Here is a 22,889-nt window from a genome sequence, read left to right as displayed (position 1 = left end):
ACTTTTGCATTGTTCTATATATTCTTTTCCTCTTGTCAGGTACTCCTGTCTGCTCTCAGCTGGTGTTCTGCATGCACTTCTGTGTCTAAAGGTGTATTCCTGATGTAGCCGTGGAGAGAGATGAACTCCACATCCACCTACTCCTCCACCATCTTGTTCCCCAGGATTTATTTTTTACTGTAGTTTCTTGTCTTAGTCCTGCTGCTGCTTCTAAGTCATTTCAGTCGTGTCCGATTCTGTGTGACCCCATAGACAGCAGCCCACCAGGCTCCCCCGTCCTTGGGATTCTTTAGACGAGAACACTGGAGTGGGTTGCCATTTCCTTCTCCAATGCATGAAAGTAAAAAGTGAAAGTGAAGTCGCTCAGTCGTGTCCGACCCTCAGTGACCCCATGGACTGCAGCGCACCAGGCTCCTCCGTCCATGGGATTTTCCAGGCAGGAGTACTGGAGTGGGGTGCCATTGCCTTCTCCAGTCTTAGTCTTAACAGCTCTTTTTAAACATATTTTATAATCTCTTTTTTATCTCTTGTTTTATGGAATCAGTGTCCTCTTTAAACATCAGCTTTGTCTAACGATTTTTTTTGTTTCCGGAAGTTGGTTTCCTTCCAAATGTATTCTTCATCTGCAATCTGCATGTTATTTTTTCAATTAAATATCTGACCTAAATAACTGCATGTGTCCTTTGCTTTACATTTTTATTGTTTGAATGTTTTAACTGTATATTAATAGACAACTGCCTGAGAATATTTTGGTGAAATCTCCTTGAGGTCCCTCCACTTTTGCTCTCTTTCCCTAATGTGTCCTCCATTGCTTTCCCTAAGTACCATTCGAATCTTAACCTTCAATTTGAGCTGCAGGCTAAATATTTAACATTTCTATTCTCTTAGTTATTTCACTCCAAAGGAAACTGTGCAGGGAGATGCTGGGAACAAGATACAGCTGTGGTTTGAATGTAAAGTTTCCATGCATTTTACTGGCAAATTTGTAAGCTTCTCCTCTAGGGATAAGGAGAAGGGACAGAGAGAATAGTGAGATGGCCACTGATGTACCACAGGAGAAAGTAGGGAAAGAAAAAGATGCTTAATAGTGATTTAGGAAGTTTTGCTATAGTGATAGGTGATGTAATTACCTACTTATCTCACCAAGAATTTCAGTAAAAATATTACATTATTCTTGTATGCTCTTGAAATTGGAATCTTTCATTTTTTGAATATGATGACATGCAGAAATAAGCCTTAAGGCAAGAGCTGAACAGCTCATGGAAACCAGTTATAGAAAGGTTATTAAAAGATCACTCCACATTATTTCTATGTTTAAATAGTTATTTTCAATTTAGTCTCTCTCTTTTAAGGGATTTGCATGGATCTGTAAATAAAATCAGGGTTACATGAAAACATGAATGACAGCAGTTAGGAGATGAGAAATGTACCTAGATATTTATCCTTGCTTGAATTATATTCCAGAAATATATTTTAATATTAAAGTTTCATTTGATTGGTTGCTTTTATGGAGCAAAATTTTTAATGTTAAAAGGTAAGGGAATGTGCTGATGTCCTATAATTTATTTAAGTAGGTTTATAGCTTTGCAGGACTTCCCTGGTAGCTCAGACAGTAAAGCATCTGCCTACAATGCGAGAGACCTGGGTTCAATCCCTAGGTTGGAAGATCTTCTGGAGAAGGAAATGGCATCCCACTCCAGTATTCTTGCCTGGAAAATCCCATGGATGGAGGAACCCAGTAGTAGGCTACAGTCCATGGGGTCGCAAAAAGTCGGACACAACTGAATGACTTCACTTCACTATAGCTTTGCAGGGGCTTCCCTAGTGGCTCTGATGGTAAAGAATCTGCCTACAATGTGGGAGACCTGGCTTGATTCTTGGGTCAAGAAGATCCCCTGGGGAAAGAAATGGCTACCCCCTCCAATATTCTTGCCTGGAGAATTCCATGGACAGAGGAGCCTGGCGGGCTACAGTCCATGGGGTTGCAAAGAGTCAGACAGGAGTGAGTGACTAACACTTTCATTTTCTTAGCTTTCTAGATTGTATGATTTTTGGCATACTTTTGCCAGTTGGTGACAGGATACTTCAATTATATTTTTGTCATTTTGAAAGGTATATAATCCTGACTTATAATAATGCTATTTTAAATGGAAAGTAAATGACTGATTGCAAATATTTCAGGATTACTGTTAAAAAAATCATGTAAAAAAAATCTCAAGAAAATTACTCTGCTAAGAAATGGTTCCTGGCATAATACTGATGTCATTTATCCAAAACTGATGTTCTATAATCTGAGATTACTTCAGGTGAATTCTATTAATCAGATGGTCAATGACATATCCTGAAAGAATGACCTTTTAGGTCAACCTGCTGTTTAGCTTGGGTTGTTTCTATGTTGCTAACTTCTGTATCACTCCTTGAATCATTTACTTTCTCCTAGATCTCACCTCTTAGAGATGAAAAATACTTTTAGAAATTAGATATTTAACAAAAAAGAGACAATAGTTGAAAAAAATTGTCAAAAAGATTGTTATATAAACAGTATGGTTAAGATGTGATGAGAAATACATAAGTCTAAAAAGCATTTGTGTAATAAGTTTTATTAACTACTTTTAAACAATATATTTTATTTACTATTAAATACAATTAAATTATAAACTATATTAAATGTGTCACTTACATCATATTACTCTATCTGCCTAGTATTAAATATCTATTTTTTACATTTCAATAACAACATTTGGGGTTACCTAGAAGTCCAAAATAATATGGTTGACTTAAGTAATCAGTGAAATTAATACAATAAATGAATTTTTCTAATTAATTCTGGTACTAAAAAATAAGAATTCCCAAAGAGTATCTGTTTCTATAAAAATGGTAAAATGACCTTGAAATTCTTACTTGATATCTATGAAATTTTTAATTGACTCATATTTCTAAAGATGCAGATAGTAAGCTGTATGGCCAAATCACAGACCACCAAGATTTCTAGCAGGATTTGAAGGCAGTGGAGGTGAAGAGCATCTCAGGAAAAGGCCTGTCAGTGTCATTTGCCTGCTCTTAATATGCTTTCCCTTCTCAAACTTCTCCTCCACCCAGTAAATTTGTCATATTTCCTTCTCAGCCGTAAATCACCTCTATTCTGTAGTATTTGATATTATGATCTGCAAATGATAACCACTGACAGAGTAATTTTCTATTTGCCATTATGGTTTACAACACTCTGCTCGCATCCAGATGACTGGCCTACAGAAATCTTACCCTGGAACATTACAGTCCAGAACACCATCACATCATTACCACTCCCCATATATTACAACTAATCAGGCTTCCATTATTAGAATGAGATAATTAAATGAATGTTACTAAAAACACCATTTAGGCATTTGTGTGGTGAATATATCTGAGTATATCTAAGAGTTCTAAGTAAATGATCTACTATAGAAATCAATGGCTTTAAAAATAAGATGTACCTGTATTAGAACTGATGCCTACAGATTCAGTTATATTACCATATTTAAACAAAATGTGTGAGATTACAATACTTAGTATAGCTTCGTATCCAATAAAAATCACAGGTGGATGGCTCATATTCAGGATTACCAAAATTATACATGTATTGACTATTAATATTACAGAAAATACATCTTACTCTTGTCATGATGAGACGGAAGACCTAGAGGTTCTTATGTATACTGTCAGTTTTACAAATGAAAGAGAAAAGAAGATGTCATATGTTAATGGTTGCTTTTAACAATAAATCCCTATTCTGTGTTAAGATAACAAGTTGGTTTGAAATCCACTTCTCCCATAAAGAAGACTGCTGAGCAGTGCAAAAAGTCAGTTTGAGAATTTTTGTGTTCCAGAGTCTGGATATATATATATATATATATATATCCGTGCACAACATAATAACACATATTTTGAAAAAAGGTTTAAAATGTGTAATAACATATTATGCCATTTATAGATGCAGAACTAGAACTGTTCCACATTTGGTTGTGATATCAAAGTACTTACTGTTGAACTCCATCTACATCCTCTGCTAGCATTTCAGTGATCTGGGCAACTGAAAGAAAATCTGGAGACAGAATCTTTTCATGTTCCTGGAATTCAGCATCTTTCTACAAAAAAAAGTGGAATAATTATTTCAATCACATTTCACATATTAATCCTAATAATACCAAAATCTGTTCTTACTTTTGTCTACTGCTATCAGGAAAAAATTTTTAAGTAATGGTATCTCTTCTACAAAGCTGAATGGTTAGTCAATCTGTCTTCTGTGCATATTTAAAACTGGGTGATGGTTTTCAAATAACAAACATTTTTGAATATCTATATATTCCTCTTTGAACCTGGGGTACAAGAGGAGGCAAAGACAACAAAGACTTGTTACCCAAAAGAAGCTCAACATCTTGTGGAAGGAACAAACGAAAGGTGACTTTAAAACAAGAAAATAAAATTATAAGTGAGCCATAATAAAGGTGTCATTCAGGACCTTCCTGATGGCTTAGTGGATAGGAATCTGCCTGCCAATGTAGGGGACACAAGTTCAATCCCTGGTCCAAGAAGGTTCCATATGCTGCAGAGCATCTAAGCCCATATGCCACGGCTGCTGAAGCCTGCACGCTCTAGAGCCTGTGCTCCACAACAAGAGAAACCACCACAATGAGAAGCCGGTGCACACACCTAGAGAGTGGCTGAGCTTGCAGCAACTAGAGAAAGCTCACAGAAAGCAACAAAGATCCAGCACTGCCAAAAATAAGTAAATAGATTAAAATTTAAAAATAGCTGTCATTCAGTCTAAAGGAAGGAAGGGACAAGGACAGGAACAGAACAAAGAAAGTCTAAAGAGAGGAATAGATTTTCGGAGCATGAATGTGGATAGTGCCCCAGGTGAATGAATCAGCAACACCAAGATGATAAATCCAGGACAGTTGGGTACCAGTTCTGTGAATATCAGTAATTCACAGTGGTGCCAAGCATACACACAGGGTACAAGTTGAACCTAAGTGGAAGGTGGGTGTTGGGAAAATATCACAGGCGATCTTAAATAATTTAATAAACATTTACTAAGCGATTACAAGACACAAGATATTGCACAAGTCACCATACATATTTTGGACCGTGGCTGTTGGAAGAATGTCAGGTTGAAGAGTCTGTTCTTAATAATATAGGCAGAAATGGACTGTGAAGTTTTTGAGCAGTGAAATGACAAAATAAAACTATGCTTCAATGAAGGGTAATCTGTAGCAGGGTGAAGGAAAGACAGGAGCAGAGCAAGGATAAAAAGGAAGAGTTAAATGAAAAAATTATTAGAACAGTTCAGGAATGAAGCATTGGCTGCACTGGGCTCCTAGCAGTGTGCATGAAAATGTATAAGGATAAATGCAACATATATATGGGGGACTAAAAAGAGGAAAGAATGAATGCAGAGTCTGAGTTTCTGAAATAGGTGACTAGAAGAAAAAGGTGATGAGACTCAGGGCCTCCAAAAGCAAATATGCCCCCATGCACGAACCAGACAAAAGAATCCTCTCTGGGTAGAGTATTAAAAGATATGTCTGACACAGCCCTGCACCCAAGTGTACCACTTGTGAACAGAATAGTTCCACCTTCTGCTCAATCCTCAGCTGAGTCCTTTTGTACAGAGTACAATCCATAAAAATATACATGACACTCTTATTGGGCTTCCCTGATGGCTCAGATGGTAAAGAATCTGCCTGCAATGTGGGAGATGCGGGTTTGACTCCTGGGCGGGAAGATCCCCTGAAGAAGAGAATGGCAACCCACTCCAATATTCTTGCCAAGAGAATTCCACAGACACAGTCCATGAAGTCACAGAGAGTTGGACATGACCGAGCAACTAATACACAAACACTCTTATTACACCAAAAGAAATAAGAGATTTAGAAGATGACGCTAGTTTTAAGAAGGCAAGATGATGAGTTTGGTTTCAGTGGTTGAATTTTAGGTGGAATATGAATAGCAAGAAATGTTTCGAGATTAACTAGAAATGCTAGAGTCACAAGGTCAACTTTACAGATATTGGTTTAGGAGTCACTGCAAGTATGAGAATGAATGAAACTGCCCAAAGTCAAGAGGATAAAGAGAACTGTGAATGGGGGATGGAAAAGGAGACTGAGAAAGTGGTAAGACACCAGGAGCTTCATGAAAATCGAAGACTATGAGATTTACACCAGTCAGAATGGCCATGATTAAACAGTCTACAAATAACAAATGCCGGAGAGGATGTGGAGAAAAGGTAACTCAAACATGGTTGGTGGGAATGTAAATTGGTGTAACCATTATGTAAATAGTAGGGAGGTTACTCAAAAAATTAAAAATAGAGTTGCCATGAGTGTATGCTCAGTTGTATCCAACTCTTTATAACCCTATGAACTGTAGCCCATTGGGCTCCTCTGTCCATGGAATTTTTCAGGCAAGAATACTGAAGTGGGTAGCCATTCCCTTCTCCGGGAAGACTTCCTGACCAAAAGAGCAAACTAATACACTCCATTCAGTTCAGTTCAGTTGTGTCCAACTCTTTGCAACCCCATGGACTACAGCACGCCAGCAAGGCTTCCCTGTCCATCACCAACTCCTGAGGCTTGCTCAAATTCCTGTCAATTGAATCGGTGATGCCTTCCAACCATCTCACCCTCTGTCGTCCCCGTCTCCTCCTGCCCTCAATCTTGCCCAGCATCAGGGTCTTTTCCAGTGAGTCAACTCTTCGCATCACTTAGCCAAAGTACTGGAGCTTCAGCTTCAGCATCAGTCCTTCCAGTGAATATTCAGGAATAATTTCCTTGAGGATTGACTGGTTTCATCTCCTTGCAGTCCAAGGGACTCTCAAGAGTCTTCTCCAACACCACAGTTCAAAAGCATCCACTCTTCAGCACTCAGCTTTCTTTATGGTCCATCTCTCACATCCATACACGACTACTGGAAAAACCACAGCTTTGACTAGGTGGACCTTTGTTGGCAAAGTAATTTCTCTGCTTTTTAATATGCTGTCTAGGTTGGTCATAGCTTTTCTTTCAAGGAACAAGTGTCTTAACTTCATGGCCGCAGTCAACATCTGTGGTGAGTTTGGAACTAAAAAAAAAATAGTCTCTCACTGTTTCCATTGTTTCCCCATCTATTTGGCATGAAGTGATGGGACTGGATGCCATGATCTTAGTTTTCTGAATGTTGAGTTTTAAGCCAGCTTTTTCACTCTCCTCTTTCACTTTCATCAAGAGGCTCTTTAGTTCTTCTCTGCTTTCTGCCATAAGGGTGGTGTCATCTGCATATTTGAGGTTATTGATATTTCTCCTGGCAATCTTGATGCCAGCTTGTGCTTCATCCAGCCTGGCATTTTGCATGATGTACTCTGCATAGAAGTTAAATAAACAGGGTGACAATATACAGCCTTGACTTACTCCTTTCGCAATCTGGAAACAGTCCATTGTTATATGTTTGATTTTAACTGTTGCTTCTTGACCTGTATAGATATTTCTCAGGAGGCATGCTTGGTGGTCTGGTATTCCCATCTCTTGAAGAATTTTCCAGTTTGTCATGATTCACACAGTCAAAGGCTTTGGCATAGTCAGTGAAGCAGAAGTAGATGTTTTTCTGGAATTCTTTTGCTTTTTCTATGATCCAATGGATGTTGGCAATTTGATCTCTGGTTCCTCTGACTTTTCTAAATCCAGCTTGTACATCTGGCAGTTCTCGGTTCACACACTGTTGAAGCCTAGCATGGAGAATTTTGAGCATTACCTTGCTAGTATGTGAGATGAATGCACTGTGCAGTAGTTTGAGCATTCTTTGGCATTGCCTTTCTTTGGGATTGGAATGAAAACTGACCTTTTCCAGTCCTGTGGCCACTGCTGAGCTTTCCAAATTTGCTGGCATATTGAGTGCAGCACTTTCACAGCATCATCTTTCAGGATTTGAAATAGCTCAACTGGAATTCCATCACCTCCACTAGCTTTGTTCGTAGTGATGCTTCCTAAGGCCCACTTGACTCTGCATTCCAGGATGTCTGGCTCTAGGTGAGTGATCACATCATCGTGGTATCTGGATTATGAAGATCTTTTTTGTATAGTTCTTCTGTGTATTCTTGCCACCTCTTCTTAACATCTGCTTCTGTTAAGTCCATACTGTTTGTCCTTTACTGTGCCCAACTTTGCATGAAATGTTCCCTTGGTATCTCTAATTTTCTTGACGAGATCTCTAGTCTTTCCCATTCTATTGTTTTCCTCTCTTTCTTTGCACTGATCACTGAGGAAGGCTTTCTTATCTCTCCTTGCTATTCTTTGGAACTCTGCATTCAGATGGATATATCTTTTCTTTTCTCCTTTGCCTTTCACTTCTCTTCTCAGCTATTTGTAAGGCCTTCTCAGACAGCCATTTTGCCTTTTTGCATTTCTTTTTCTTTGGGATTGTCTTGATCACAGCCTCCTGTACAATGTTATGAACCTCTGTCCATAGTTCTTCAGGCACTGTCTATCAGATCTAATCCTTTGAATCTATTTGTCACTTTCTGTGTATAATCATAAGGGAGGTGATCTAGGTCATACCTGAATGGTCTAGTGGTTTTCCCTACTTTCTTCAATTTAAGTCTGAATTTTGTAATAAGGAGTTCATGATATGAGCCAGAGTCAGCTCCCAGTCTTGTGTTTGCTGACTATATAGAGGTTCTCCATCTTTGGCTGCAAAGATTATAATCAATCTGATTTTGGTACTGACCATCTGGTGATGTCCATATGTAGAGTCATCCATTACTCAGCCATAAAAAAAAAATGAAATTATTCCATTTGCAGCAACATGGATAGACCTAGAGATTATCATACTAAGTGAAGAAAGTCGGAAAGAGAAAGACAAATATCATATGACATTACTTACATGTGGAATCTAAAATAAGACACAATCAATATATCTATGAAACAAAAAGTCTCACAGATACAGGTAACAGACTTGTGGTTACCAAACAGGAGGAGGGGTTGGGAGGGAAGAATTGGGAGTTTGGGATTAGCAGAGGCAAACTATTATATATAGAATGGATAAAAAACAATATCCTACTGTGTAGCACAGGGAGCTACATTCAATATCCTGTGACAAAATGTAGTAGAAAAGAATGTTAAAAATAATATATATGTGTATAACGAGTCACTTCTCTGCACAAAAGAAATCAACATATTGTAAACCAACTATGTGCTGTGCTGTACTTAGTCGCTCAGTTGTGTCCGCCTTTTTGCAACCCCATGGACTGTAGCCCGTCAGGCTTCTCTGTCCATGGGGATTCTCCAGGCAAGAATACTGGAATGAGTTGCCATGCCCTCCTACAGGGGATTTTCCCAACTCAGGGATAGAACCCAGGTCTCCTGTATCACAGGTTGGTTCTTTACCATCTGAGCCAGGGGAAGCCCGAATAAACTTTAAAATTTTTTAAATAAATAAATTTTTAAAAAGTATTGTGAGATTTGGGCAAGAGTGGGGCAAATGTTTTTAATTCAACAAACAGTTATTTATCCTTCCATGTCAATGAACTCCAATAAATAAGAACAACAGGAAACTTTCTGCTATAATTAATAAGATTACATCCCAAATTTTCTTTATTCTTTTTCAAGAATAGAAAACCACAAAGCTAACACTCACTGGAAATAATAATCAGTTTAATGTTTGTAATTTACTATTAGGTTATTATATTTTTATTTTTAAAAATTCAATTGAAAAGTAAAATATGCTATTTTATTAACTATCTTTATTTAGTATCTGCTGCTGCTGCTGCTAAGTCACTTCAGTCGTGTCCGACTTTGTGCAACCCCATGGACTGCAGCCTACCAGGCTCCTTCATCCCTGGGATTCTCTAGGCAAGAACACTGGAGTGGATTGCCATTTCCTTCTCCAGTGCATGAAAGTGAAAAGTTAAAGTGAAGTCGTTCAGTAGTGCCCGACTTGTAGCGACCCCATGGACTGCAGCCCACCAGGCTCCTCCGTCCATGGGATTTTCCAGGTAAGAGTACTGGAGTGGGTTGCCATTGCCTTCTCCGTTATTCAGTATAGAGTCAGCAAATTAACCTAAACTAGGTCATCCATTTGATTATAAATTCAAGAAGAAAAAATATTTTAGGACCTAATACAATACTTTGCACCTAGTAGGCACTCAGATGCTTATAAATTGAATTAAATGCATGCAGTTTTTAGACAGGATAGTATTTTAGTTCACAATATATTGTATATATTTGTTTAAATATTTGTTAGTTACATGCATTTTTTATTATTAGCAGTAAACTATAATTATTACTGTACTATTAATTCCATTAGGTTGTAAATTCCTCAGGGACAGTCATTCAATCTTTTATTTCTTTTGAGAATTCTGTAGTTCCTAGTTAGGTCAACATAGGTTGTTAATCAACCTGTGTCTGAATTCATCTTCATCCTGTGATGACATTGTTAGATGATGGACCATGATGAAAAGCCAGACGTAGATTTGGAGATACCATGATGCCTTTAATATACTGATGAATTCTGTGACTTAACAGCAAGACATTTAAACCTAAAATTAGATTCATGTTAAAACATCATTTTGATATGTTTTAATGCAAACACAATTGTTATCATTATTAAAAATGAATAAAGATATACATGAAAGATATATAGACATTCAGATCAATTGTCTCAGACTTGAAAATTTTCTTAATAGGAGAAAATAGGTCACATAAGAACTGTAAAAAAGAGTATAATCTTAATCTTTCATACAATAATAATTCTAGCTAAGGAGTCTAATACCAGTGCCTCGTTCTTCTACTAAAACTTGATAGATTAAGATAATCATTTTGTAGGAGGGTTTGCCTCTGGTTTTTTGTTTTGTTTTAAATTGAATTCCTGGACCTATTTTAAATGAGAGCTTTTCTTCTGTTTGTTTACACACTGCCGTGCACTAGAAAGGATGTAAGGTGGTTAAATATCTTTAATCTTTCAATACATACATTCTCATTTGTAAAAATTAAAGATACAATGGAAAATTCATGAATAGGCTAATAAAAATGTAAATATGTAATTATCACTTTCTCTGTAAAATTACATCTCTGACTAGGAGAATATGTGAGCTAAACTGCACTGTAACTCATTTTATTTCACCACCTGGTGGATTTTAGCTGTTATTCCAGAAGCATTAAAATTGTAAGCTGCTATTTTTTGTCAGATAATCTTTTCTGTGAATTTTTTCTCTAATGTCAGCTAAACTTTTCACATTTGAACATAACGTCTTTCTTTTAGAATTTTATCTTTGGGGGGCATCTTTGTATCCATCACTGATATGTCTTAAAAGATTCTTAAAAAATGTTCACTAAAGAAATATATAGCACAGTTCACCAAAGATGCCTAAGAGGGGTTTCATAGCCTTAGAGAACATAGAGTAGTCTACCATTTCCACACTCTGAAAGGCTTTCTTCAAGATTGAAAATAAATGAACTAAGATCAGCTCTGTGTTGAGCCGTGTTAGAGCTGAGGCAAAAACGAAAAATTAGTATTAACAATTCTGTCTTTATTTAGAATTTAAATCCATTATGGGTTTTTGCATTTATTATAATTTTTTAAATATTACATTAAATTTTTTCTCTTGACTACGGAATTTTTTAGCATCCGTTAAATTTTGTACCCAAGGAGGGTGCCTCACTCTCATCACTATAGTGCTGGACATCATAAAGAGACAATTTAAAAAAGAAAAAAAAAGTAAATGAAAGAAGGATAAGTAAAAGCAAGAGCTAGTTCCTTAAAATAATGAACAAAATAGGCAAATTCTGGGCAAAGGTGATTAAAGAAGAAATAAATATATGCCACATTAAATGAACACATTTGAGAATTACAGGTAATGGGTGATTTTCTAGGAATATATGTTATAAATTTGACCAAGGGTAAAGGAGAAAATGGACCAGACAAACATGAACTAAACTGGAAGTCTACTTTTTAAAAGGTCACATGTCCAGATAGTTTTACACTTGAGGTTCTACTAAACAACCAAGAACACATAAATTCTGTTAGTCTAATGATTATAGATTGTAGATATTCATTTTTAGAAACCAGCATTGTCTATATACAAAAACCTGAACTAGCACAGAAATGTGACTAAAGTCAAAATAATTAATGAGCTCAGATGCAAAAATTCTACTTAAAAATATCTTATGGTCTCCCTGATAGTCCAGTGGCTAAGAATCTGCCTGCTAATGCAGCGGAAATGGGTTCCATCACTGATATATGCTGTGAGGCAACTAAACCCGTGCATCACAACTTCTGAAGCTGGCAAGCCCATAACCTGTGGTCCACAGCAAGAAAAGGCACCACAGTGAGAAGCCCATGTACGGCAACTATTACAGAAAAGTAGTCTCCACTCACCACAACTAGAGAAAGACTGAGCACAGCGATGAAGACCCAGCATAACCAAAACAAATAAATACATAAAACTTTAAAAATATTTTTTAAAAGTGACATCTTTGAATGTTGAATCCAGCATTGTACAAAAATAATAAGAAGCTATCATTATGACAAGATAAGGTTAATTTCATAAATGCAAGGATAAATTATAGTTAACAAGTCTCGTGTACTTTTTAGTCAAATTAAAAGTTAAAACCATGATTATATAAGTAAATAATAAATATGCATTTGTAAGAATTTAGCAGCAGAACTCTCAGTAAAATATGAATTAAAAAAAAGCTAATTTATAGTGAATGAAACTAGCATGATGGTTCACACTAGAACAAAATTAGATCCCCATTTCAAATATACATCTATCAAAAATTAATGTTAGCTGTGTTAGATACCTAACTTTAGTAAAATAAAACTTTAAATATCAGAAAAAGATTGAAGATGATTTGTCCAACCTGAAAGCGAGGATGGAGTAGGGAGAAGCAGGAAATAGATAGGAATAAGATAGCAAATTGGAAGACTTAATAGTAAGATGAAGGACTTACTAAACTTAATAGTAAGATGAAAGACTTACTAAAAGACCAAACATCTGTGAATACCTCCACATCCACTATCAGTATTTCCAGAGGTTCTAAGTGTTTGACAAATAATGATACTAAATATTCACTTCACTGGAAGCTGCTGCTGCTGCCAAGTCACTTCAGTCGTGTCCAACTCTGTGCAACCCCATAGACGGCAGCCCACCAGGCTCCCCCGCCCCTGGGATTCTCCGGGCAAGAACGCTGGAGTGGGTTGCCATTTCCTTCTCCAATGCATGGAAGTGAAAAGTGAAAGGGAAGTCACTCAGTCGTGTCTGACTCTTAGCGACCCCATGGACGGCAGCCTACCAGGCTGCTCCATCCATGGGATTTTCCAGGCAAGAGTACTGGAGTGGGGTGCCATTGCCTTCTCCATTCATTGGAAAGACTGATGCTAAATCTGAAACCCCAATACTTTGGCCACCTGATGTGAAGAACTGACTCATTCGAAAAGACCCTGATGCTGGGAAAGATTGAAGGCAGGAGAAGGGGATGACAGAGGATGAGATGGTTGGATAGCATCACTGACTCAATGGACATGAGTTTGAGTAAACTCCAGGAGTTGGCGATGGACAGGGAGGTCCATGGGGTCGCAAAGAGTCGGACATGACTGAGCGACTGAACTGAACTGAACTGACTGAGTACTATTTTCTCAACAATATTTTTGAGCAACCTTTTGGCATCCTGTCCATTGTCCTATACTATCTATATCACGTGGTGTGAATGGCTTCAATAAATCCCTCTAGAATGATATTTCAGTTGTAGGAACCTGATCATCTTGGTGCTCAAGTTGAGCCCCAAGTGTTTCTCTCCGACCTACCAGTAATGGGGTGGGCTGTTTTCAAAGCCCGTGCATGTGTGCCAAGTTATTTCTGTCACATTCAACTCTGTGAGACCCCACTGACTGTAGCCTGCCAGGCTCCTCTGTCCATGGGATGTTCCACACAAGAACATTGGAGTGGGTGGCCATGTCCTCCTCAAGGAGATGTTCCTGACCCAAGGATTGAACCGTGTCTCCCACATTACAGGCGGATTCTTTACCACTGAGCCACCTGGGAAGGCCAACTGGGAAACAATCATTTACTTTTTCTTTTACGTCTCTGATGTGAGTTGAAGTATGCTGCTGCTGCTGCTGCTAAGTCGCTTCAGTCATGTCCGACTCAGTGAGACCCCATAGACAGCAGCCCAAGAACACTGGAGTGGGTTGCCATGTCCTTCTCCAACGCAGGACAGTGAAAAGTGAAAGTGAAGCCACTCATTCGTGTCCGACTCTTTGCGACCCCATGGACTGAAGCCTACCAGGCTCCTCCATCTGTGGGATTTTCCAGGCAAGAGTACTGGAGTGGGTTGCCATTGCCGTCTCCAGAGTTGGAGTATAGTCCCTTTTAATTATACTATTAATACTTAAATGATTACATATCCCAAACAGTGTTTTTGAAGATATTAAGAAAGTCAGTTTATGAACTGAATTTATATACTCACGTACAAATTAACTTATAAGCATTTATAAACTCCTTTCACTTACAGATCTTTAGGTAGCAAATATTTTCAGATTGTCATCATTTCTCTGGTTTTCTGCATTTAAATGTTTCTCTCCCAAAACTTTAGCCTTATGCAAGAGGCATTTATTCCCATGTTACTAAAGAAACTGTACTATTAAATGCAGAAAGTTGGCAAGAAAGTTTATGTAATGTTACATAAAAATATTTTTCTGGAGCCATATCTCATGTCTGCTTGTTCAAGGTTACTTATAGAGTTCAATCTATGATAACTATTATACCTGGCATACCTCAAACCCTCTATAATTCCAATTAGTTATCAAATTTTATTGAGTGCCTACTATATGATTGAGACAATCATATAGTTGTTTTAATTTTAGGTAATGACAACAAACAAGTGGGAAACCTCAGACTGTTGAAAGCGTATGCTTTATTTCCAACAAACTTGGCAAAAAAAGAAATATTTCACTACTGTTTGGCTCAGATGACTGAATGGTCCACTGGCTAAGTCAATTTGGGTACAAATTATTGAGAAATAATGCTATACTACTAGGTTTCCAGGGATCAACTCTGGAAAGAATCTCACCTTACAAGAACCTTTCAATACCTAACTGAAAAGAAGTAGCCTTGTGAATAGAGATACCAAGAGAGATTTTTGCTATCTTTTCCATCTAACCCCTGAAACCCACAGTGGGCACAAATGGGTGGCTGCTGCTGCTAAGTCATGTCCAACTCTGTGCGACACCATAGATGGCAGCCCACCAGGCTACCCCATCCCTGGGATTCTCCAGGCAAGAACACTGGAGTGGGTTGCCATTTCCTTCTCCAATGCATGAAAGTGAAAAGTGAAAGTGAAGTCACTCAGTTGTGTCCGACTCTTAGTGGCCCCATGGACTGCAGCCCACCAGGCTCCTCCGTCCGTGGGATTTTCCAGGCAAGAGTACTGGAGTGGGGTAAATGGGTGGCAGGCAGGATTTATTCTATGAATGACACAACACTAAAGATCAACTGTCTTCTCCATGAACTACAGGAACTCTGGTTTTAGAATGAACCCTCCTAGATGCAGACTGTTAATCTTAGCAAACGAACAGTTAAGTGAGTCCAAATTCCAACTTTACTTTTTCAGTATGTTACTAATTAAAAGACTAAGCATATCCCAAATTGACTGCCATGAGGAATACCTGCTGCTCCTCCAAGAAGTTAAACAAAAGAGCTCAGTGACTGTGCTAAGATGGCAGATAATCACCTAAGGTCTGTAACTGGTTCATTAGTTTCACTTATCCTTTATAAAAAGTGATTACCCTTCACCCTGGAACACGGTTTTGTTTTTTGTTTTTTTGCATCTTAAAAAAAAATTAAGGGGTATTTCTTTCTTTCTTTTTTTTTTTTTTGAAGAGCATTAATTCCAAATTATCAGTTACTTATAAAGGATATTTCTATTATTGATACATGGATAAGTACTGGGTATATTCTCACAAGAAAGTTTTTGTATATATTTATATACCATGATTTAATTGGGAAATTTCCTATGCCACTTTTGAAACTGTATTACTTACATTATAGATCACAAGAGAGTAACTGGCTTAGTAACCAGTTTATCACATTAAAATGTATTTTTAATGTATGCTAATTTCAAAAGGTTCATAGGAGAGTCAGCAGCTTTAGTGGTCTGCATACAGTACTGGGAAGAACCCGTAGGGAATGACTTGCATATCTCTGGGCAAGGCACTGTATTACTGGCTCTGTGTATCCTCATTTATAAAACTGCAGCTCATACACATCTTCTGTACAAAAAATAAATAAATGCTATTTAGACTAAGTGAGTTTAACCCAGCAATGTTAATTATAACATTATTATTCACCTTCAGAGTCTTAAAAAAAGCTGAAGAAAAAACTTCTTAGAATAACATGATTGACTCAGTATGTGAAGATTTAAACATTTCTTAGTAGTATCTGGCAAATATTTTTAATTAAAATCTCAGGATACAAAGCGTCTGAGTAATCCCAGTTACATAGAACCCATTTATTATTGAGAATTAGTGCTGGGAGGGGCCGGAGAAGAAATCTTTATTTTGCACAGGAAACCACTGGAGGCCTAAGAATGTTAAAGTCTTTTCCTAAAGACAAGGTGCTAATGAGCAACTCAGCCACAACCGGAAGGTTGATTTTCTAGGCGTTCCTCCTTTGTCCGATCTATCAACTATTTACTTATTTAGAGAAACAGTAAAATAATACGGGAAACATTGGCCTTCAAATATTCATCAATCCACTATCAATGAAGAGTAATTATTCCATGACATCTTTTGAGCAACAGAACTGTGATATCTGAAGAGAATTAGTAGTCATTTACAAAGGAGACGCTCTCACTTAAATTTTTCAAAATTCCCTTTTAAGTAGAGAATCCTAGGGAAAGCGCTTATTTGTGAGGCCTTTTGGGCAAAGAACCGTCCAATGGAGGGATTTTTAGTTCACACTCGGGGGCACGGAGGAGCGTCGGACGACAGGGCCAGGGGAGCGCGGGACGGTGGCTTGGGGATCCCCCTTCACTCCCTGAGAGCTCGCGCCGCCTGGGCGTCGCACCCACTCGGGGCCGAGCACCCAACTCGGGCATGGGGCGCCTCCGAGGGAACAGCCTAGGCCCGCGGGAGAGGTCCGGCGCTCGGGGGTCGCGGGTACCGGGCAGAGACGGCGTACCTCCGACTCGGGTGTGGTTCCCGCCGAAGTCATTCCCGCGGGAGTCGTTCCCCCGGGTGTCGTCCCCACAAACGTCGCCATGATCCCGCCTCAGCCCTGCGGCCCCTCGTCGCCTAGGCAACCGGGGAGGGGGCGGGGCCGGGGTCGCTGGGCTGGGGAACTTAGCCCACGCTTAGCTGCTTCCGGTCCCGAGCCCCATGCCCACCTGGGAAATGGTCAGGACCAGGCTTGTAAGAGCCAGAGAGCAGGCCCTACCGCTGCGGGGCGCTGTGCCGGGAAAGCCTATGGCAGGGCTTCGAGTAACTGAATCGAGATAGACTTTCCTTTTAGTAAGAGTGAAAAAAGGGAAAGAAAAAAAGCAGTTGAACTAGAAAACGGGGAAGTGGGGCTTCCCTGGTGGCTCAGTCGGGATAGAGTCCATGGGGTCGCAAGAGTCAGACACGACTTAGCGGCTAAACTACCACCACCAAATGTGGGTGTGTAATACTAATACATGGCAAGTAGAGCAGGTTGCTATTCCTTTCTCCAGGGGATCCTCCTGACTCAGGGATCGAACCCACATCTCCTGCATTGCAGACGGATTTTTATCGACTGAATCACCAGGGAAGCCCCCAGTAAGTATTAAAGTGAGGTATATTATTGAAATTAATATTTTACATGAAAAAATTGTAATTTTAAAATATTAGGATATTATTGTTATGTTTAGAAGGAAAAACAGCCTTTATTTTTTGGAGATAACATGCTAAAAGATTTAGTGATGGTGAAGTGATAAAATGTCCACGATTTACTCCAAAATAAGGAAGGGTAGATGGATAATGATTGGAGGTACAGTAGAGGAATCAAGATGGGGGGGGGGAGGGGCATGGTCATTATACTATTATTTCTACTTTATAGTTTGATTTTTTTCCAAATAAAAACGTTGAAAAACAATATTTTTAGTATTTGTATGGCTTCCCTGATAGCTCAGCTGGTAAAGAATCCACCTGCAATGCAGGAGGCCCCTGTTCGCTTCCTGGGTCCAGAAGATCGCTGGAGAAGAGATAGGCTACCCACTCCAGTATTCTTGGGGTTACCTGGTGGCTCAGCTGGTAAAGAATCCTCCTGCAATGTGGGAGACCTGGATTCAGTTCCTGGATTGGGAAGATCCCATCGAGAAAGAACGGCTACCCACTCCAGTATTATGGCATGGAGAATTTCATGGGCTGGAAAATCCCATGGATGGAGGAGCCTGGTAGGCTCCAGTCCATGGGGTCGTGAAGAGTCAGACACGACTGAGTGACTTCACTTTCACTTTTCACTTTCTTGCACTGGAGAAGGAAATGGCAACCCACTCCAGTGTTCTTGCCTGGAGAATCCCAGGGACGGGGGAGCCTGGTGGGCTGCCGTCTATGGGGTCGCACAGAGTCGGACACGACTGAAGCGACTTAGCAGCAGCAGTAGCATACAGTCCGTGCCGTCACAAAGAGTCTGACAGGTATGAGCAACTTTCACTTTCTTGTGAGTGTTCTTCTCTGAACGATAGTATCTGCTTCGATAATGAAACGTGTTTTACTTTTATTAACTTCCATGGGGTTGCTATGCAGGAAACTTACTGCAAATATCAGACATTTAAATGCTTCACTTTCCTCCTCTGTCAAACGAGATAATGACAGTGTCGGCCTTATTGCATTATTGTGAGGATTTAGCATGTTAATATATGGAAATATTAAGGACAGTATCTAGCAACTGTAGTTCTGTATTATTAAGATTAGTATTAGTTTGTACTTTTCTCTTTAGTCCATCCTGTACAACCATTGCCAAAATAATACTTCCATCATGGACCTCTTCTTATATTTGACCCCTGCCTTTCAGACCAAACTGAACAATTTACCTTTATATAACTTCATGATAATTGTGCCTTTCCTTGTCTTACTTGTTAAGATTAGCCTCACAATTTGTAATGTCAACTTGTGGTTCATGAATTGTCTCTACGTTTGTATATGTTTGGTCAGTCTTTTAAGTGGATTGCAGAGTCCTCCTCTCCTTAGTATTTTACACCTAAAGAAACTAGTTCTTAGTACAGAATATTTAGTCAACAATGTGTTTATGATTTCCAACTCTATTTTAAAACCCTATTTAGAGTCCATCAGTTAGTGAAAATACAGACAATTTTAGTGATTGTCAGAGTTAATACTTAAGAGCTACCACCTTACAAACTCATTACAATGCTAATTAATTATTTCGTTCTGATCCATACTTCGGAGAAACTGAAAACAATGGCTAACCTTCTGCAAAGTAAAAGCCATTTGCATTCTTTAAATTTAGCCTTTAGTTAATGGCTAAAACATTTATTTCTTTAAACTGTAGTTCTAATTTTCTCAAACTTCTGATTTATTTTCCTGGCCATTAATTGTTCTGTCATGTCTTTTACAGTTTTTACATTTTCTTCACCTCTCTTTGGTTTTGGACCCCAGAACTAGTGGAGGACTCCATTGAAGACAGACAGATGTGCAGATGACACCACCCTCATGGCAGAAAGGGAAGAGGAACTAAAAAGCCTCTTGATGACAGTGAAAGAGGAGAGCGAAAAAGTTGGCTTAAAGCTCAACATTCAGAAAACTAAGATCATGGCATCTGGTCCCATCACTTCATGGGAAATAGATGGGGAAACAGTGTCAGACTTTATTTTTTGGGGCTCCAAAAGCAGTGCAGGTGGTGATTGCAGCCATGAAATTAAAAGACACTTACTCCTTGGAAGGAAAGTTATGACCAACCTAGATAGTATATTGAAAAGCAGAGATATTATTTTGCCAACAAAGGTCCATCTAGTCAAGGCTATGGTTTTTCCAGTGGTCATGTATGGATGCGAGAGTTGGACTATAATGAAAGCTGAGTGCTGAAGAATTGATGCTTTTGAATTGTGGTGTTGGAAAAGACTCTTGAGAGTCCCTTGGACTGCAAGGAGATCCAACCAGTCCATCCTAAAGGAGACCAGTCCTGGGTGTTCATTGGAAGGACTGATGCTGAAGCTGAAACTCCAGTACTTTGGCCACCTCATGCGAAGAGTTGACTCATTGGAAAAGACCCTGATGCTGGGAGGGATTGGGGGCAGGAGGAAAAGGGGGCGACAGACTGAGATGGCTGGATGGCATCACCAACTTGATGGACAGTTTGAGTGAACTCCGGGAGTTGGTGATGGACAGGGAGGCCTGGCGTGCTGCAATTCATGGTGTCACAAAGAGTCGGACATGACTGAGCGACTAAACTGAACTGAACTGAACTGAAATTCTACCAATGACAGGAGGGTTACCTCTGGTGGGGGCAGGGCGGGGATTGTTTTGTAGTAATTTCAATTTTACTGTATTTAATCTTGTAATTTATTAGAGAAGTCAGTTTCGAGGAGGTAATTTAATTTTATGGGGCACGTTTTTTTTTTTTTTTTTTTTGGCCTGGTAAGGAGTGGTGTTGAAAACTCATTAGCCTGAAGGTTACTTTTAATTTGGACAAGTTGGAGCTGATTTTAATGTCTCACTTCTTTTGTAGGGAGGTGCCAACAGGAAAGACAAATCTCAGTAGTTGATATGCGTTCTTACATGGAAAGGTCAGTTATATCTTCCTTCTCAAGTCTCTTTGGAAGATAAAGGCTTCTAACTAAAGCCTGCAAAATTCCATTTGTTATCTTAGTTTATTGTTTTAGGGCTAGTAGGGAAAAGGAAACATATGGGTCTTGTAGTTTACAATTAGTTTTTTAAATGACCTCTGACTTTAAGCACATCAAAGTGAAATATGGGGTAGCTTGATAGTATTTTTTGCCCAATTGGATTGGCCCTCATTCTAATGAAAATACTCCAGTCTACATGCTGATAAACCTATGAGGAGCAGATTTTACAAGTGAAATCAAATTTTCTTGAAGAGGGATATTTTTATAATTTTATCAGTTGAGGCCTTGTTTGTGTTACTCGCCCAGCTGTGTCTGACTCTGTGCGAACCCATGGACTGTAGCCTGCCAGGCTCCTCTGTCCATGGGATTTTCCAGGCAAGAATACCGGAGTGGGTAGCCATTCCCTTCTCCAGGGGACCTTCTCGACCCAGGGATTGAACCCAAGTCTACTGCATTGCAGGGAGATTCTTTACTGTTTGAGCCACCAGGGAAGCCCTAATTGAGCCTTGAATGTTTAAAATAATACCAGGACTTCCCTGGTGATCCAGAGGCTAAGATTCTATGCTCTTAAAGCAGGGGACCTGGCTTTGATCCCTGGTCAAGGAACTAGATCCCAGATGCTGAAACTAAGAGTTTGAGTACCACAACTGAAAGATCACTCAGGCTGTAAGACCCAATGGAGTAAAATAAGATAAATAAATACATTAAAAAAAATAAACATTTAGGAAAGGGCTAGATAATTTTTTATTGGGTATTGATGGTCTAGTGTAGCAATATAAGACAATGAAAACTGACGGTGAGATTTCCACTGTCTTCTTAGGGTCAGCAACTATTTTCACTCCACTCCTCATGATTTACGTGTTACTGGTTCATTTTAAGTATAAGAGAAGTTCTTCAACAATAAATGAAATGATGTCACTAATGAGATTAATGACATATTAGTAGTTCCAACACTGTCATTCCTGAGGTCTTGAATCTTTTAAGTGACACCCATGATAGTCTTAAGTGGATCAGGCTGGAAAAACTCCAGTTTGTTCTTGAAATAGTACTGAGAGACCACAAAGTTGTGGAGATGGAATTTACATAACACGCTGTATTTTAGCCTTGAGATACATTGAATTGTTAGATGTAGAAAGAAAAGCTATTACAAGCATTTTATTTTGTAAATAATTCCCTTTACTTTTTGTTACACATTTAATTTTTAGCAAAGAAAGTATTCCAGTAGCTAATCAATTCTGAAATATATTTCATTTTCTTAACCTTTACCTACTTCTCAAATCAGGTCTTCTCATTTCAATTAAGTGCCTTAATCTGTTCAAGTCATATGTGAGAACATTTTAGTCTCACCTTAACAAAGTGCTTATAGGAAATGGGATAGTAAACCGACTGTAGTAGAATGTATTCTGAGACTAACTAATTATTGGTTGCAGTGGGGGAAGTGTAATGATTTTCAGTCAGTTGGTATGATTTTGAACTTGTTCATGTAATACTGCATCCTGTCTTCAAAACTCATTGTGGGCATATCTGTTATTCTTTATTATCCAGTTATTCACTTTACAGTGAATCCTTATGCACTTAAGATGAAATTTCTTTTTCTCCAATCAGAAAACGCTCTCTTTTCCTAACCCAGAGACCTCTTCAAGATAGTTTTGTACAGAAACAGACTCACAGACATGAGAACAGATTTGTGGTTGCCAAGGGAGAGGGGTGGAGTGAGAGGGATGAACTGGGAGTTTGGGGTAGATGCAAACTACATTTAGAATGGATAAACAACAAGGTCCTACTGTATAGCTCAGGGAACTATATTCAATATCCTGGGATAAATCATAAAGGAAATAAATACTAAAAAGAAATTATATATGTGTTTGGGCTTCCCAGGTGGCACTCGTGGTAAAGAACCCACCTGCCAATGCAGGAGATGTAAGAGATGCGGGTTCTATCCCTGGGTGGGGAAGATCCCCTGGAGTAGGAAGGGGCAAGCCACTCAAGTATTCTTGCCTGGAAAATCCCATGGACAAAGGAACCTGGCAGGCTATAGTATATGGAGTGGAGAGACTAAACACA

At 38.9% G+C, this 22,889-nt stretch overlaps 1 protein-coding gene and 1 long non-coding RNA gene across 5 annotated transcripts in view; one reads left to right on the top strand and one right to left on the bottom strand.

Annotated features, from left to right (window-relative positions):
• Positions 1-17,323, bottom strand: part of CABCOCO1 (ciliary associated calcium binding coiled-coil 1) — a 166,297-nt gene extending 148,974 nt beyond the window's left edge. For 3 of the 4 annotated variants that reach the window (XR_011564612.1, XM_070781837.1, XM_070781838.1), the window contains exons 1-2: positions 17,186-17,323; positions 4,021-4,124 (exon numbers count right to left, since the gene is read on the bottom strand). Coding sequence is in view for 2 of the 4 variants with exons in the window: in XM_070781837.1 (XP_070637938.1) it covers positions 4,021-4,124; positions 17,186-17,266 (185 nt within the window). In the remaining 2 variants the exon portion in view is untranslated. The remainder of the gene's footprint in view (positions 1-4,020; positions 4,125-17,185) is intronic. The other variant, XM_070781839.1, reaches the window with a different exon arrangement.
• A 230-nt stretch (positions 17,324-17,553) lies between these two features.
• LOC139180343 (uncharacterized) lies at positions 17,554-22,678 on the top strand. Its single transcript, XR_011564613.1, has 3 exons — positions 17,554-17,799; positions 18,148-18,659; positions 19,598-22,678. It is a non-coding gene; the product is annotated as an uncharacterized lncRNA (long non-coding RNA).
• Positions 22,679-22,889: the final 211 nt, after the last annotated feature.

The sequence above is a fragment of the Bos indicus genome, chromosome 28, assembly GCF_029378745.1.
Source record: "Bos indicus isolate NIAB-ARS_2022 breed Sahiwal x Tharparkar chromosome 28, NIAB-ARS_B.indTharparkar_mat_pri_1.0, whole genome shotgun sequence".
Lineage (NCBI taxonomy): Eukaryota > Metazoa > Chordata > Mammalia > Artiodactyla > Bovidae > Bos > Bos indicus.
The sequence above is the reverse complement of the archived record's forward strand: the minus strand, read 5'-3'. Positions and strand labels throughout refer to the sequence as shown.